Source organism: Oncorhynchus mykiss, chromosome 26 (assembly GCF_057628025.1).
Source record: "Oncorhynchus mykiss isolate SJ-2025 chromosome 26, ASM5762802v1, whole genome shotgun sequence".
Lineage (NCBI taxonomy): Eukaryota > Metazoa > Chordata > Actinopteri > Salmoniformes > Salmonidae > Oncorhynchus > Oncorhynchus mykiss.
The window spans coordinates 30,093,278-30,107,355 of record NC_143047.1 but is presented as its reverse complement, the minus strand read 5'-3'; the positions used below and the strand labels follow the sequence as shown (position 1 = coordinate 30,107,355).

Sequence of the window (14,078 nt, the reverse complement as noted above, 5' to 3'; positions counted from 1 at the left end):
ATTACTGTTTATAAACTGGGTGGTTTGAGCCCTGAATGCTGATTGGCTGACACCTGTGGTATATCAGACCATATACTGTATACTGCGGGTATGACAAAACATTTATTTTTACTGCTCTAATTACTTTGGTAATCAGTTTATAATAGCAATAAGGCACCTCAGGGTTTGTGGTGTGGCCAATATACCATGGCTAAGGGCTGTATCCAGACACGTTGTGACGTGCATAAGAACAGCCCTTAGCCGTAGTATATTGGCCATATACCACACCTTCTCAGGCCTTATTGCTTAAATATATGACACACAAGTATACATAATATATTTTATACATGAAGGTTACACATTAATATTACCATATTATGCATGGTAACATGTGTTGCATAGTGTTATTATTATTAGCCTTGCATAGCTCCCAGATACACCGTCAGTATGTCAGTATGGAGTAGGAGGAATACATTCTCCTACACAGCATTCATTCTGCGATATTGAATTTGGCTATAATCAGTGGCCCCTCAACTAGCCTATGTACATGCATGACACCTCTGGGGAAATGCTTTTACATTTAATTAGGCTGTCTCTTCAGAATGATATGCTAAATCTCAAAGGGTCATCATGATGTAATTTGTAGATACAGTAAATAAATAAACAAACAATCAACAGTTTGAATGGTCAGATGAGGTAACACCCACCCATGTATAGGCTACAGTGTAGCACATCATATCATAGTCTTAATTGTATTTCGTAATGTACAGTTGATTAAATTGAAACGTAATTGTCTTTCCGTGACTAATAGCTCGCACACATCGCACCGAATATGGATCTAGGGTTTGTCTGCGCACGCTGTGTTTTGACCACCCACTGTAGACGTCTGACTGCCGACATTTTTCAAGTGGTTCCACAGGTAAAATAAGTAGTAGGTGGCATCCCCAGTTAGAGTATGACGTGCTAGTCCAGCCCGCCGGCCCCCAACACTAGATCTCCACTGACATATGCTCCTCTTCTTGGGGAAGAGAGATTGAATTTATCATCTCAATGGCCTTTCCTTGCTTCCCACTCACTCCAAAACACAAATCCCAGTTTTGCCTTCCTTGCGTGGTAGAAGATACACAGTGATCTGTCTCCTCTGACAGTCACATACACATCTGCTGACATGTCTAGCTGGAGGCTGATAGGATATTAACCAGGTTAATGATGAGGAGGGCAACAGGCAGACAGACAGCCGAGGAAGCAGTCATTTGCTCTCATGAACTCACTAATGTTGATTGGGTGGACAGCTTCTTTATGAAGAAAGTAAACCATGTCCTTATATCATTTGATAGTGACACAGATATCACATTCATATAGATGACTCAAGATATCATGTATGAAGCCAATTTAATTTGCTTTTGGAGTTGTTTTGAGGAAATCATCATTTTGCAACGTTGGGTTGGAAGATGTTTCTAAATTTACAGGGAGATATGAAGTGGTTTAAATGTATTTTGGGGCAGTAACTCCCAGCACCACAAACAACCTAAACTTGTTAGTGTGTGTTAACCGTCTTCTGAATGGTTTAAATTACCCTCACAATAAAATTATACTGAAGGAACAGGTCAAGCCATTGCAATGCTGATGGTGAGAGAGAAGGAATCATTACACTTCTGTTTACGACACCAGTATGATGAGTAGACGGATTCCAATATAACAACAATTGTTCCCGGTTCAAATGTATGTTTGTAAAACAAAGATTATAGCATATGCCTGGACAATTTGAATGAAATCAATTGATGCAAGTCAAAGCTAACAACTGAGGGGTTATACTGCCACCTTCTGGTATGATCTAATCTTTTACTGCTTACTCACTGCCTATCAGTTTTTAAACCCTCATTTATGGTAGCTATTAGTATAGGCCTTGTATGTGTGTACTATGTACAGTCTGTGTGTATGTGTGTCTCATATTTTGTGTTTGATTGATATATTTTTGATAATTAAAAGCTATTGTTGGAGTTAATTGAAACTAATCTGTAATCTATTTTAACAAAACAAGTTATACATTGTATCAATTCATAATGTTACAGTTTCCAACAGTTTACTGTCTGCAGGTACTGCTGGATATTGGGAGGTCTTTATTTGCAGATGATGGGGCCTTATGGAAGAGGGGAAGATATGTACCATACATAGTCAGGAAGTACATGAAGAAATTGATGAGGTAGAGCAGTGGGCATTAATGTGGGGATTCAGGTTCTCTGTAGAGAAAGCTCAGACAATGTTCTTTACCAGGAGGAAAGTGGTAGATGAGGCACGCCTGAGGTTGTACGGGAGAGAACTGGAGAGTGTGGGGGTCTTTAGGTTCCTTGGGGCATACTTTGACATTAGACTGACCTGGGCAGAACACATTGAGAGAGTGGTGGGAAAGTGTAAGAAGGTGCTAAATGTGATGCGCTGTCTGACAGGGATGGAATGGGGGGCTGTGTATTCCTCACTGAGGACCATGTATGTTGTATTGATTCCATCTGTAATAGACTAAGAATAAATACAGTTGAAGTCGGAAGTGTACATACACTTAGGTTGGAGTCATTAAAACTCGTTTTTTAAACACTCCACAAAATTCTTGTTAACAAACTATAGTTTTGGCAAGTTGGTTAGGACATCTTCTTTGTGCATGACACAACTAATTTTTCAAAAAATTGTTTACAGATTATTTCACTTATAATTCACTGTATCACAATTCCAGTGGGTCAGAAGTTTACATACACTAAGTTGACTGTGCCTTTAAACAGCTTGGAAAATTCCAGAAAAGGATTTCATGGCTTTAGAAGCTTCTGATAGGCTAATTGACATAATTTGAGTCAGTTGGAGGTGTACCTGTGGATGTATTTCAAGGCCTACCTTCAAACACAGTGCCTCTTTGCTTGACATCATGGGAAAATCAACAAAATTGTAGACCTCCACAAGTCTGGTTCATCCTTGGGAGCAATTTCCAAACGCCTGAAGGTACCACGTTCATCTGTACAAACAATAGTGCGCAAGTATAAACACCATGGGACCATGCAGCTGTCATACCGCTCAGAAAGGAGACACGTTCTGTCTCCAAGAGATTAATGTACTTTGGTGCGAAAAGTGCAAATCAATCGAAGAACAACAGCAAAGGACCTTGTGAAGATGCTGGAGGAAACAGGTACAAAAGTATCTATATCCACAGTAAAACGAGTCCTATATTGACATAACCTGAAAAGCCGCTCAGCAAGGAAGAAGCCACTGCTCCAAAACCGTCATTAAAAATGCCAGACTACGGTTTGCAACTGCACATGGGGACAATGATCGTACTTTATGGAGAAATGTCCTCTGGTCTGATGAAACAAAAATAGAACTGTTTGGCCATAATGATCATCCATCGTTATGTTTGGAGGAAAAGGGGGAGGTTTGCAAGCGGAATTACACCATCCCAACCGTGAAGCACGGGGTGGCAGCATCATGTTGTGGGGGTGCTTTGCTGCAGGAGGGACTGGTGCACTTCACAAAATAGATGGCATCATGAGGATGGAAAATTATGTGGATATATTGAAGCAACAACACAAGACATCAGTCATGAAGTTAAAACTTGATCGTAAATGGGTCTTCCAAATGAACAATGACCCCAAGCATCCTTTCAAAGTTGTGGAAAAATGGCTTAAGGACAACAAAGTCAAGGTATTGGAGTGGCCATCACAAAGCCCTGACCTCAATCCTATAGAAAATGTGTGGGCAGTACTGAAAAAGCGTGTGCAAGCAATGAGGCCTAGAATCCTGACTCAGTTACACCAGCTCTGTCAGGAGGAATGGTCCAAAATTCACACAACTTAATGTTGGAAGCTTGTGGAAAGCTACCCAAAACGTTTGACCCAAGTTAAACAATTTAAAGGCAATGCTACCAAATACTAATTGAGTGTATGTAAACTTCTGACCCACTGGGAATGTGATAAAAGAAATAACAGCTGAAATAAATAATTCACTCTACTATTATTCTGACATTTCACAGTCTTAAATAAAGTGGTGATCCTAACTGAACCAAGACAGGGAATTTTTACTAGGATTAAATATCAGGAATTGTGAAAAACTGAGTTTAAATGTATGCGGCTAAGGTGTATGTAAACTTCTAACTTCAACTGTACATACAGTGTATAAATATAAGGATGAGCAATGACAGAGCGGCATAGGCAAGATGCAATAGATGGTATAAAATACAGTATATACATATGAGATATGAGTAATGTAAGTAATGCAAGATATGTAAACATTATTGAAGTGACTAGTGATCCATTTATTAAAGTGGCCAACGATTTCAACTCTGTATGTAGGCAGTAGATGAAGAGGCACTGTTGCGCCTTCCTTACCACACTGTCTGTGTGGGTGTACACTTCAGTTTGTCCGTGATGTGCACGCCAAGGAACTTGAAACGTTCAACCTTCTCCACTACTCTGAGTGCCCTCACCTCCTCCCTGTAGGCTGTCTCGTCATTGTTGGTAATCAAGCCTAGTACTGTTGTGTCGTCTGCAAACTTGATGATTGAGTTGGAGGCGTGCATGGCAACGCAGTCATTGGTGAGCAGGGAGTAAGGAGGGGGCTGAGCACACACCCTTGTGGGGCCCCAGTGTTGAGGATCAGTGAAGTGGAGATGTTGTTTCCTACCTTCACCACCTGGGTGCGGCCCGTCAGGAAGTCCAGGACCCAATTGCACAGGGCAGGGTTGAGACCCAGGGCCTCTAGCTTAATGATGAGCTTGGAGGGTACTATGGTGTTGAATGCTGAGCTATAGTCAATGAACAGCTTTCTTACATAGGTATTCCTCTTGTCCAAATGGGTTAGGGCAGTGTGCAGTGTTATGGTAATTGCATCATCAGTGGACCTATTGGGGCGGTATGGAAATTGAAGTGGGTCTAGGGTGACAGGTAAGGTGGAGGTGATATGATCCTTGACTAGCCTCTCAAAGCACTTCATAATGGCAGAAGTGAGTGCTACAGGGCGATAGTGATTTAGTTCAGTTACCTTTGCCTACTTGGGTACAGGAACAATGGTGGGCATCTTGAAGCATGTGGGGACAGCAGACTGGGATAGGGAGAGATTGAATATGTCCGTAAACACACCAGCCAGCTGGTCTGCACATGCTCTGAGGACGTGGCTAGTCATGCCATCTGGGGCGGCAGCCTTGCGAGGGTTAACACGTTTAAATGTCTTACTCACGTTGGCCACCGAGAAGCAGAGCCCACAGTCCTTGATAGCGGGCCGCGTCAGTGGCACTGTATTATCCTCAAAGTGGGCAAAGGTGTTTAGTTTCTCGATTACCCTGTGGAGGGAATAACTACACTGTTTGTTTTCGGCTTTAATCCCAGTCATGGTTAAATGTAGTGGTTCGTGCTTTCAGTTTTGCGTGAATTCCACCATCTATCCACAGTTTCTGGTTAGGGTAGGTTTTAATAGTCACAGTGGGTACAACATCTTATATACACTTCCTTATGAACTCACTCACCGAATCAGTGTATACGTTGATATTATTCTGAGGCCACCCGGAACATGTCCCATGAGCAAAACAATCTTGAAGCGTAGATTCTGATTGGTCAGACCAGCGTTGAATAGTTCTTAACACAGGTACATCCTGTTTGAGTTTTTGCCTAAAGGAAGGGAAAGGGAGCAGCAAAATGGAGTCGTGGTCAGATTTGCCAAAAGGAGGGCGGGGGAGGGCCTTGTATACATTGTGGAAGTTAGAGTAGCAGTGATCCAGAGTTTTGCCAGCTCGAGTACTACAGTCAATATGCTGATAGAATTTAGGAAGCCTTGTTCTCAAATTTTCTTTGTTAAAATCCCCAGCTACAATAAATGCAGCCTCAGGATATATGGTTTCCAGTTTGCATAAAGTCCAGTGAAGTTCCTTGAGGACCGTCGTGGTATCGGCTTGAGGGGAGATATACACTGCTTTGACAATAACGAGGAGAATTCTCTTGGGAGATAATACAGTCAGCATTTGATTATGAGGAATTCTAGGTCAGGTGAACAAAAGGACTTGAATTCCTGTATGTTGTTACAATTACACCATGAGTCGTTAATCATGAAACACCCCCCCACAATTCCCTGGGTAGTTCGGACAAAGGATCCGCTTCGGGAAAGTTGTATTCCTGGTCCTAGTGCTGGTAAATTGATGCAGCTCTGATATCTTATAGTTCTTCCCGGCTATTTGTAATAACACTTAAGATTTTCTGAGCTAACAATGTAAGAAATAATACATAAAAAACTAAATATTGCAATATTTTCTAAGGACTAGAAGCGAGGCAGCCATCTCTGTCAGCATCATTTAAAAAAACCATTAAATACAGTATAATTGTTTATATTTTTATAGGAGAAACAGGGCTGGCAGGTAGGATTTATGTAGGATTCCTCTCCCTCTAGCTCACACTTCAGTACAGTAGGTGGCAGTAATGACCCATAACAGTGGATGCCATCTGCCGATAAACACCACAGAAGAAGAAGTTTACCGTCGGGTTGTTTTGATGATCTCATCTGCACACGTGACATATCCGCTCTTTTGGCGATTTTGTAGAAGAAGGTAGTGGGGCAGAACCTACCACTGCACTGAGGTATAATAAGAACGGACAGGACAGCCATTTTATTATCATAACAACATCCATGATCCATCCGAAATTACAGTAACATATTTGGATTCCAGCGCAACCATGGGCCAGTGTGGGATTACTTCATCAAAGACCGTCCTGGTGTTTCTGAATCTAATATTCTGGGTAAAATATCACGAATTTGTTTCAAAACATGTATTTGACGCTAGGTAGTCAAGGTTGGGATTAATTACAGTACGCAACAGAAATTGCTAACGTTAGTTGCAGCAAAGGGAGGCGTCTGCTAACATTAGCTAGCTCACGTTAATTCTCTACAAAATGAACATGTGGAGCTTTCCAACCAACTTGTTTAGTTTGTTTATTAAAATATACATTATTTCTGAAATGTATGCTTTTGCTGTTATTGCAAGCACGGATAGAACAAGGACAGGTAGCCAGCAGATCCGACCCGTTGGTGGGTAGGACAGCATTCCTGTGTATAAGACACTTTCCATAAATGGCTGCTGTTGCCACATGCTAACTAACATGAGGAAGAAAACGTCTGAACGACTACTAGTTTTAAATATACAATATTCTCAGTGTAACAGTTGGGAAATGGGACAATTCGGAGTACAACGCATTTCTCATCCCTGGATTAAAGTACATTTAACGAGTTATATCTCGCGCCGGCTTCGCGGTGTCAGAGACTAATGCAGCTGTGAGCAAGCGTGTCGGATCTGCTGGCTAACGCCGGCAGGCATTTGCCATTGTTGTTACCTCTCGCTTTTAGCTAGCTAACCGTCTGACATTTAATGCTGCAATTTGTTGCATGAAAACCAGCGAGATTGAATTAAATACTGCATAACAGTGGGTAAGACTATATGCACGATTGTAGTTTGTGCGAGTCAGTTTAGCAGAAAACGTATCACCACAGAGAACAATGGAAAAACATCTTTGGTATCACTGTGAGAAACCTAGCTAGCTTGCTAGCTAACGCCTAGCCGCCATGCGCCGATGTCCCCGACATTTCTTTGCAGTATCAGTGTTTTCACAAGTTAGTATTTCATATTGTTTAGGCCTAACCTCTCACCCAATCTCATCTGATAGTAGCCTGACGACTCACACTAAATTATTACGCTGCTATGTCGTTCGATATATACACTGTCAAAACAATTAAGGGAACACTAAAATAACATCCTAGATCTGAATGAATTAAATATTCTTATTAAATACTTTTTTCTTTACATAGTTGAATGTGAATGTGAATGTGCTGACAACAAAATCACACAAAAATGATCAATGGAAATCAAATTTATCAACCCATGGAGGTCTGGTTTTGGAGTCACACTCAAAAGGAAAGTGGAAAACCACACTACAGGCTGATCCAACTTTGATGTCATGTCCTTAAAACAAGTCCAAATGAGGCTCAGTAGTGTGTGGCCTCCACGTGCCTGTATGACCTCCCTACAACGCCTGGGCATGCTCCTGACTAAAGCATCCGCCAACTCCTGGACAGTCTGTGGTGAAACGTGGTGTTGGTGGATGGAGTGAGACATGATGTCCTAGATGTGCTCGATTGGATTCAGGTCTGGGGAACGGGTGGGCCAGTCCATAGCATCAATGCCTTCCTCTTGCAGGAACTGCTGACACACTCCAGCCACATGAGGTCTAGCATTGTCTTGCATTAGGAGGAACCCAGGGCCAACCGCGCCAGCATATGGTCTCACAAGGGGCCTGAGGATCTCATCTCGGTACCTAATGGCAGTCAGGCTACCTCTGGCGAGCACATGGAGGGCTGTGCGGCTCTCCAAAGAAATGCCACCCCACACCATGACTGACCCACCGCCAAACCGGTCATACTGGAGGATGTTGCAGGCAGCAGAACGTTCTCCAGACTGTCACGTCTGTCACATGTGCTCAGTGTGAACCTGCTTTCATCTGTGAAGAGCACAGGGCACCAGTGGCGAATTTGCCAATCTTGGTGTTCTCTGGCGAATGCCAAACGTCCTGCACGGTGTTGGGCTGTAAGCACAACCCCCACCTGTGGACGTCGGGCCCTCATACCACCCTCATGGAGTCTGTTTCTGACCGTTTGAGCAGACACATGCACATTTGTGGCCTGCTGGAGGTCATTTTGCAGGGCTCTGGCAGTGCTCCTCCTGCTCCTCCTTGCACAAAGGCAGAGGTAGCGGTCCTGCTGCTAGGTTGTTGCCCTCCTACGGCCTCCTCCACGTCTCCTGATGTACTGGCCTGTCTCCTGGTAGCGCCTCCATGCCCTGGACACTACGCTGACAGACACAGCAAACCTTCTTGCCACAGCTCGCATTGATGTGCCATCCTGGATGAGCTGCACTACCTGAGCCACTTGTGTGGGTTGTAGACTCCGTCTCATGCTACCACTAGAGTGAAAGCACCGCCAGCATTCAAAAGTGACCAAAACATCAGCCAGGAAGCATAGGAACTGAGAAGTGGTCTGTGGTTATCACCTGCAGGACCGTCTTGCTAATTGCCTATAATTTCCAACTGTTGTCTATACCATTTGCACAACAGCATGTGAAATGTATTGTCAATCAGTGTTGCTTCCTAAGTGGACAGTTTGATTTCACAGAAGTGTGATTGACTTGGAGTTACATTGTGTTGTTTAAGTGTTCCCTTTATTTTTTTGAGCAGTGTACTTTAATTACTGAGAAGAAACAAACGGGCGTAGAGTTTGGCCCGAGCAAGGAGTCCGGCTAGCAATCTGATAGTGCTTGGTAATACAGTGTGCTGCAATGTTCACTTAGCTTAACTTTACATGACTGAGGATTCCCTTAAAAAAAAAAACACGCATTTCCTATTGCAATATAATAGCAAAAAACATAGGATGTATTTTTCTCTGAAGAAACATAAAATAGCATTAAAGTAAAATAAACAAAAACAATAAATAGAAATCCCTATACATGAATTGCCAGTGACAACAGTTAAAAGTACCTCTAATAAAAATAGAATGGCAGGGGTTGCAATTGTTGTAAGAATGCATAGTTGTTGTTTTTTTTAAATATTGACTAATTGTAGATATTTGATTAAATATTGGATTTCAAGTAAAAAATATATTCCATTTAAGGACAGATTTCAAGTAGTTTTGTTTTTACTTGAATAATAACATATTACATAATCATTCTAAATACATGGGTCATATTAATGAAAAACATTTTTTTAATTACTTGACTCACTCCAAAATAACTTCAGTCACACTTTATCACAAAAATGGCATATGTCCTCTTAATAAGTCCATGAATTTAGACAAGTTATTGCAAGGGTATATTTTGTGAAAGTTTTTAAAGTGAAACTGAGGATACCCTTGCTACACACCAGCAGCTAGCCAGTGACCACATACCAACATAGCTTTATGTGTGTTTGTTAAAACAATGTCTCAGTCTGCACAAAATATTGGGTTTTCTTTCTGATAAGCAAAAAAAATGTTGGCTGTTACATGCCTGACCCACACTCTTTCTCTTGCTCTGTCTCCCTCTCTAGGCTGCAGCTGGAATTCTGTGTTACATTGGAGCCTATGTGTTCATCACATATGATGACTATGACCACTTCTTTGAGGATGTGTACACCTTGATCCCAGCGTCCATTATAATAGCAGTCGGGACTCTGCTGTTTATCATTGGGCTGATTGGATGCTGTGCCACAATACGGGAAAGCTCCTGCGGACTAACAGCTGTAAGTATTGAAAAGCACATGGATACAAAAGTAATTTGTATAATGCAAGTAAATGTAATTTCTTATATTTGGACTAGATATTGAATTGATCATATCTCTTCTCTTTGCAGTTTGCTGTCATTCTCCTGCTGGTGTTTGTCACAGAAGTTGTTGTGGTTGTTATTGGCTATATCTACAGAGCTAGGGTTAGTATTGGCCTACTGTCTAGTGTCTTATCACACAAAAGCAATAGAAAAGGGTGAATGGGAATGCAGTTTGTTAGAATTTAATATGAATGTTACAATTCTTGCACAGATTAAATTGACATTGTTGCTTGTACTCAGGTGGAAGATCAGGTGAACCACTCCATTCAGAAGGTGTATGATGAATACAATGGCACCAACACAGATGCCCCCAGCCGAGCCATCGACTATGTGCAGAGACAGGTGAGAACAACATCACTGGATTTATTTCTCCTGACATGTTAAAAAAAAAAATATGACTATAGGTGAGTTTGCAGGTGCCTACAGCAGTCTCTCTCTCCCCATCTCTCTCCTACCCTCTCCCCCGTCATAGCTCCACTGCTGTGGCATTCACAACTACTCTGACTGGAGGAATACTCGCTGGTTCAAGGAGTCCAGAAACAACAGTGTTCCAGTCAGCTGCTGTAAACCCAACATCAGCAACTGTACTGGAACCATGAGCCGGCCTGGTGACCTCTACCCAGAGGTAAGAGAGAACACGCACACCCAAGAGTTTCCTTTAGCTGGTAAATAGCCCAATGAAAATAAATATGGTCTATAACTGGACCTTTGTAGCTCAGTTGGTAGAGCATGGCGCTTGTAACGCCAGGGTAGTGGGTTTGAATCCCAGGACCACACCAACATAAAATGTATGCACGCATGACTGTAAGTCACGTTGGATAAAAGTGTCGGCTAAATGGCATTTATTACAAATCCCATTGGCTATGCATGGTGATTGGTTCAGATTGTCATTCAATCGCATCATCTCTCTGCTATGCCTGTCTGTCTTGAGATTACGCTCACACTAGCGAACTTACAGTATTGTATCAACTGGTACCGGCCCACAAGGTTTCCTGTGCCAGTGAGTCTGAAAAGTGTTCACTGTATTTTAAAGAGAATTTACAGACGTCATACAAGTCCACCAAGGAGGAATATTTCGATTCCTCCTTCCTCCTAATCTAATGCCTAGTCAAGTAGCTTAAAAATGCTGGATACCGTGCAAATCAAGTTAGCTAACTAGCTACCGTACCAAGGATGGAGGCACAGATTTTTTTTTTAAAATTAACACTGAAACAGGATATTGTGCAAGGAGCCAACGTTCACTTCGTAGGCCCTCATTTCTCCTTGCATATTTATTGTAGTCACTTGCATGTGGTGTCAATGAATTGTCAGTGGGGACTCCTAGAACACCATTACGTAACACATGACGCCATTCAAATGGGAATCTATTTGATTTGATTGGACATTCGACTCGCACATGTCTTTCCTAAAGAAAATACTGACATACACACACGTTTTTAATATTTGTATTTTTTCCTCTAGGGCTGTGAAGCTCTTGTTGTGAAAAAGCTGAAAGAAATCATGATGTATGTCATTTGGGCTGCTCTGACCTTCGCTGCAATACAGGTAAACCAATATAAGCAGGTAGCCTAGTGGTTAGAGTGTTGGACTTGTAACCGAAAGGTTGCAAGATTGAATCCCCGAGCCGACAAGGTAAAAATCTGTCGTTCTGCCCCTGAACAGGGCAGTTAACCCACTGTTCCTAGGCCCATATTTGAGTCCTTCTGTAATAACATCTGAACCATGTGTACCAGGTGCATGTTAACTAGAGCTGCAGTAATGTCCTCCTGCAGTGGGAGTCTCTAGCCTAGTCGGCTGCTGCTGCTGCTGAGAAGCTGACCTGATTGTGTCAAATTACTTTTTCAATGTTTCAACACTACCTTACGGGGACATCACAACATGGGTCCTGCTGACCAGTCACTTCCCTTCTCCTTATGAGGATAACTTGCTGTATTTGTGGAGTCACTGGATGTATAGTAATTATGAAATGGATGTTCAAATGCAGTCTCATGAGTCATAACAATGTAGAACGCTTCAGGTATCCCAAACAGCCACGGTTGCCTCTGGGATGGGGGAGAAACATATCCACCAAAAAGGAGTAAAGTGGTAGAAAACTCGAGGTTGAAGCACTCTAGTGGGTTTTAATATAGATAGCTTTTATTCTCCAGGTATGAAGAGCATTTAAAACCCAGCCCTGATGAAGGCATGTGTCACATTGTGCAGGTATTAATGCTCAATGTACCCGGTTAATGAAGACTAGAGTGCCTCGACCTGTGCTTTTAAAAAAAAAAATTTTGTAGGTATGATTCTTCTGGTTCTCCTTTTTGTTTTCCTTCATTCGAAGAACTTCACTTCACACACCAAGTTCTCTTCAGTTAATCGAATCACGTGATGGCATGGCACGGCACAAGGCTGGGACAGAAACCCTGCACTAATGTTGCTCTAGGAGCAGGACTCTTGGAAATTCTAGTCTTTCACAAGACGGAGAAACTTTATTCTGGGTGCAGCGATGATGATTATGCTAACTATGCATACTGTTGTACCCGTAGATGCTGGGGATGCTGTGTGCCTGTGTGGTGCTGTGCAGGAGGGGGCACGACCCGGCCTATGAGCTACTGGTCACCGGAGCAACCTACGCATGAGGAGTACACAGGCCCCGCCCGCACCAAGGGCTCCACCAATAAGAATAAAGAAACGAAGCCTCACCTGACATGTCCACAATTTGTAGTTTTCAGTAGTAGTAAGCTCAAGCACACCTTGCACAGGATAACTATTGGGTATACACTGGCGATTGGGGGGGGATCTGTGAAAATAGTTATTCATTGAACATGCTTTGTAAATGTATTTTTATTTTAAATGTGTTTTTTTAGACACTGGAACGCCTAAGGCCAAAGTTGTTAAATGGCGAATTGATGTTGTTTTTCTTTTGCTCATGAAATATAGCCTTGTCTATTTTCTTTTCCCTTTTGGGGCACAAGGGATGATTAGGGGCTCTTTATAGAAGAGAACTACTGCTCAGTGCAATATGTGGAATGTACTCCTTTCTCGTGTCATTTTGCACTATGACTAGAGCTCTGGAAGTATTTAAGGAATATTTAATGTGAATATTAGAAGTACCTTTATCTATGAGGGACCCTGTAGTTTACCACTAAATTGTGAGTCAGTCAACCCATCTCCAGTCTCCATTCATATGTAGTGTAGAGGTACTTTACCAGTGTTACCTAAGACCCATGTGTAGATAGAGCTTTGTGTTACAGCTTGGTACATATGTAGGTGTTTTCTGACACACACATTCTAATACCAAGTATGAAAGGGAAGGGATGAATCTCAATTGTATTTTCTTGATTCCTTGTCCTCTCTCCTTGCCTCCTTTTACAAAATGCATTGGAGGAGAAGATCCAAGTGGAGAAACCTCAGATCTGTGCATTGAGAAGCTGAGGAGGGAGGACATGAGGAATACAATTGAGATTCAACCCTGCCTGGGAATTTGATGTAAACCACCAAAGAATTGGGGCTGTGACTGAGGGAGTCACTTTTGTTTTGTGTTTTTGTGGCATTGTGTATTATTTTTCAAACGGAAGTTGATATTTGGACTTGTAGCATTGCAGAAAATGTGAAACAAAATCATGTAAATAAATTGAGGAGAGGAAAGAACTTTGATTGAAATAAACCTAAATTTAAACTAAAACATGTTTTATTGTTCACTGATGAACTGAAGCACCACTATTCAATGTATCCAAACTAAGGAAACTTC

At 42.0% G+C, this 14,078-nt stretch overlaps 1 protein-coding gene across 1 annotated transcript; it reads left to right on the top strand.

Annotated features, from left to right (window-relative positions):
* Positions 1–6,429: 6,429 nt before the first annotated feature.
* On the top strand, positions 6,430–14,012 carry LOC110506764 (tetraspanin-3). The gene is made up of 7 exons (XM_021586622.3): positions 6,430–6,740; positions 10,071–10,262; positions 10,373–10,447; positions 10,586–10,687; positions 10,818–10,970; positions 11,807–11,890; positions 12,874–14,012. The coding sequence occupies exons 1-7, from the start codon at positions 6,678–6,680 to the stop codon at positions 12,964–12,966; spliced, it is 762 nt and encodes a 253-aa protein (XP_021442297.3). The 5' UTR covers positions 6,430–6,677; the 3' UTR covers positions 12,967–14,012.
* The last annotated feature ends 66 nt before the right edge of the window (positions 14,013–14,078 follow it).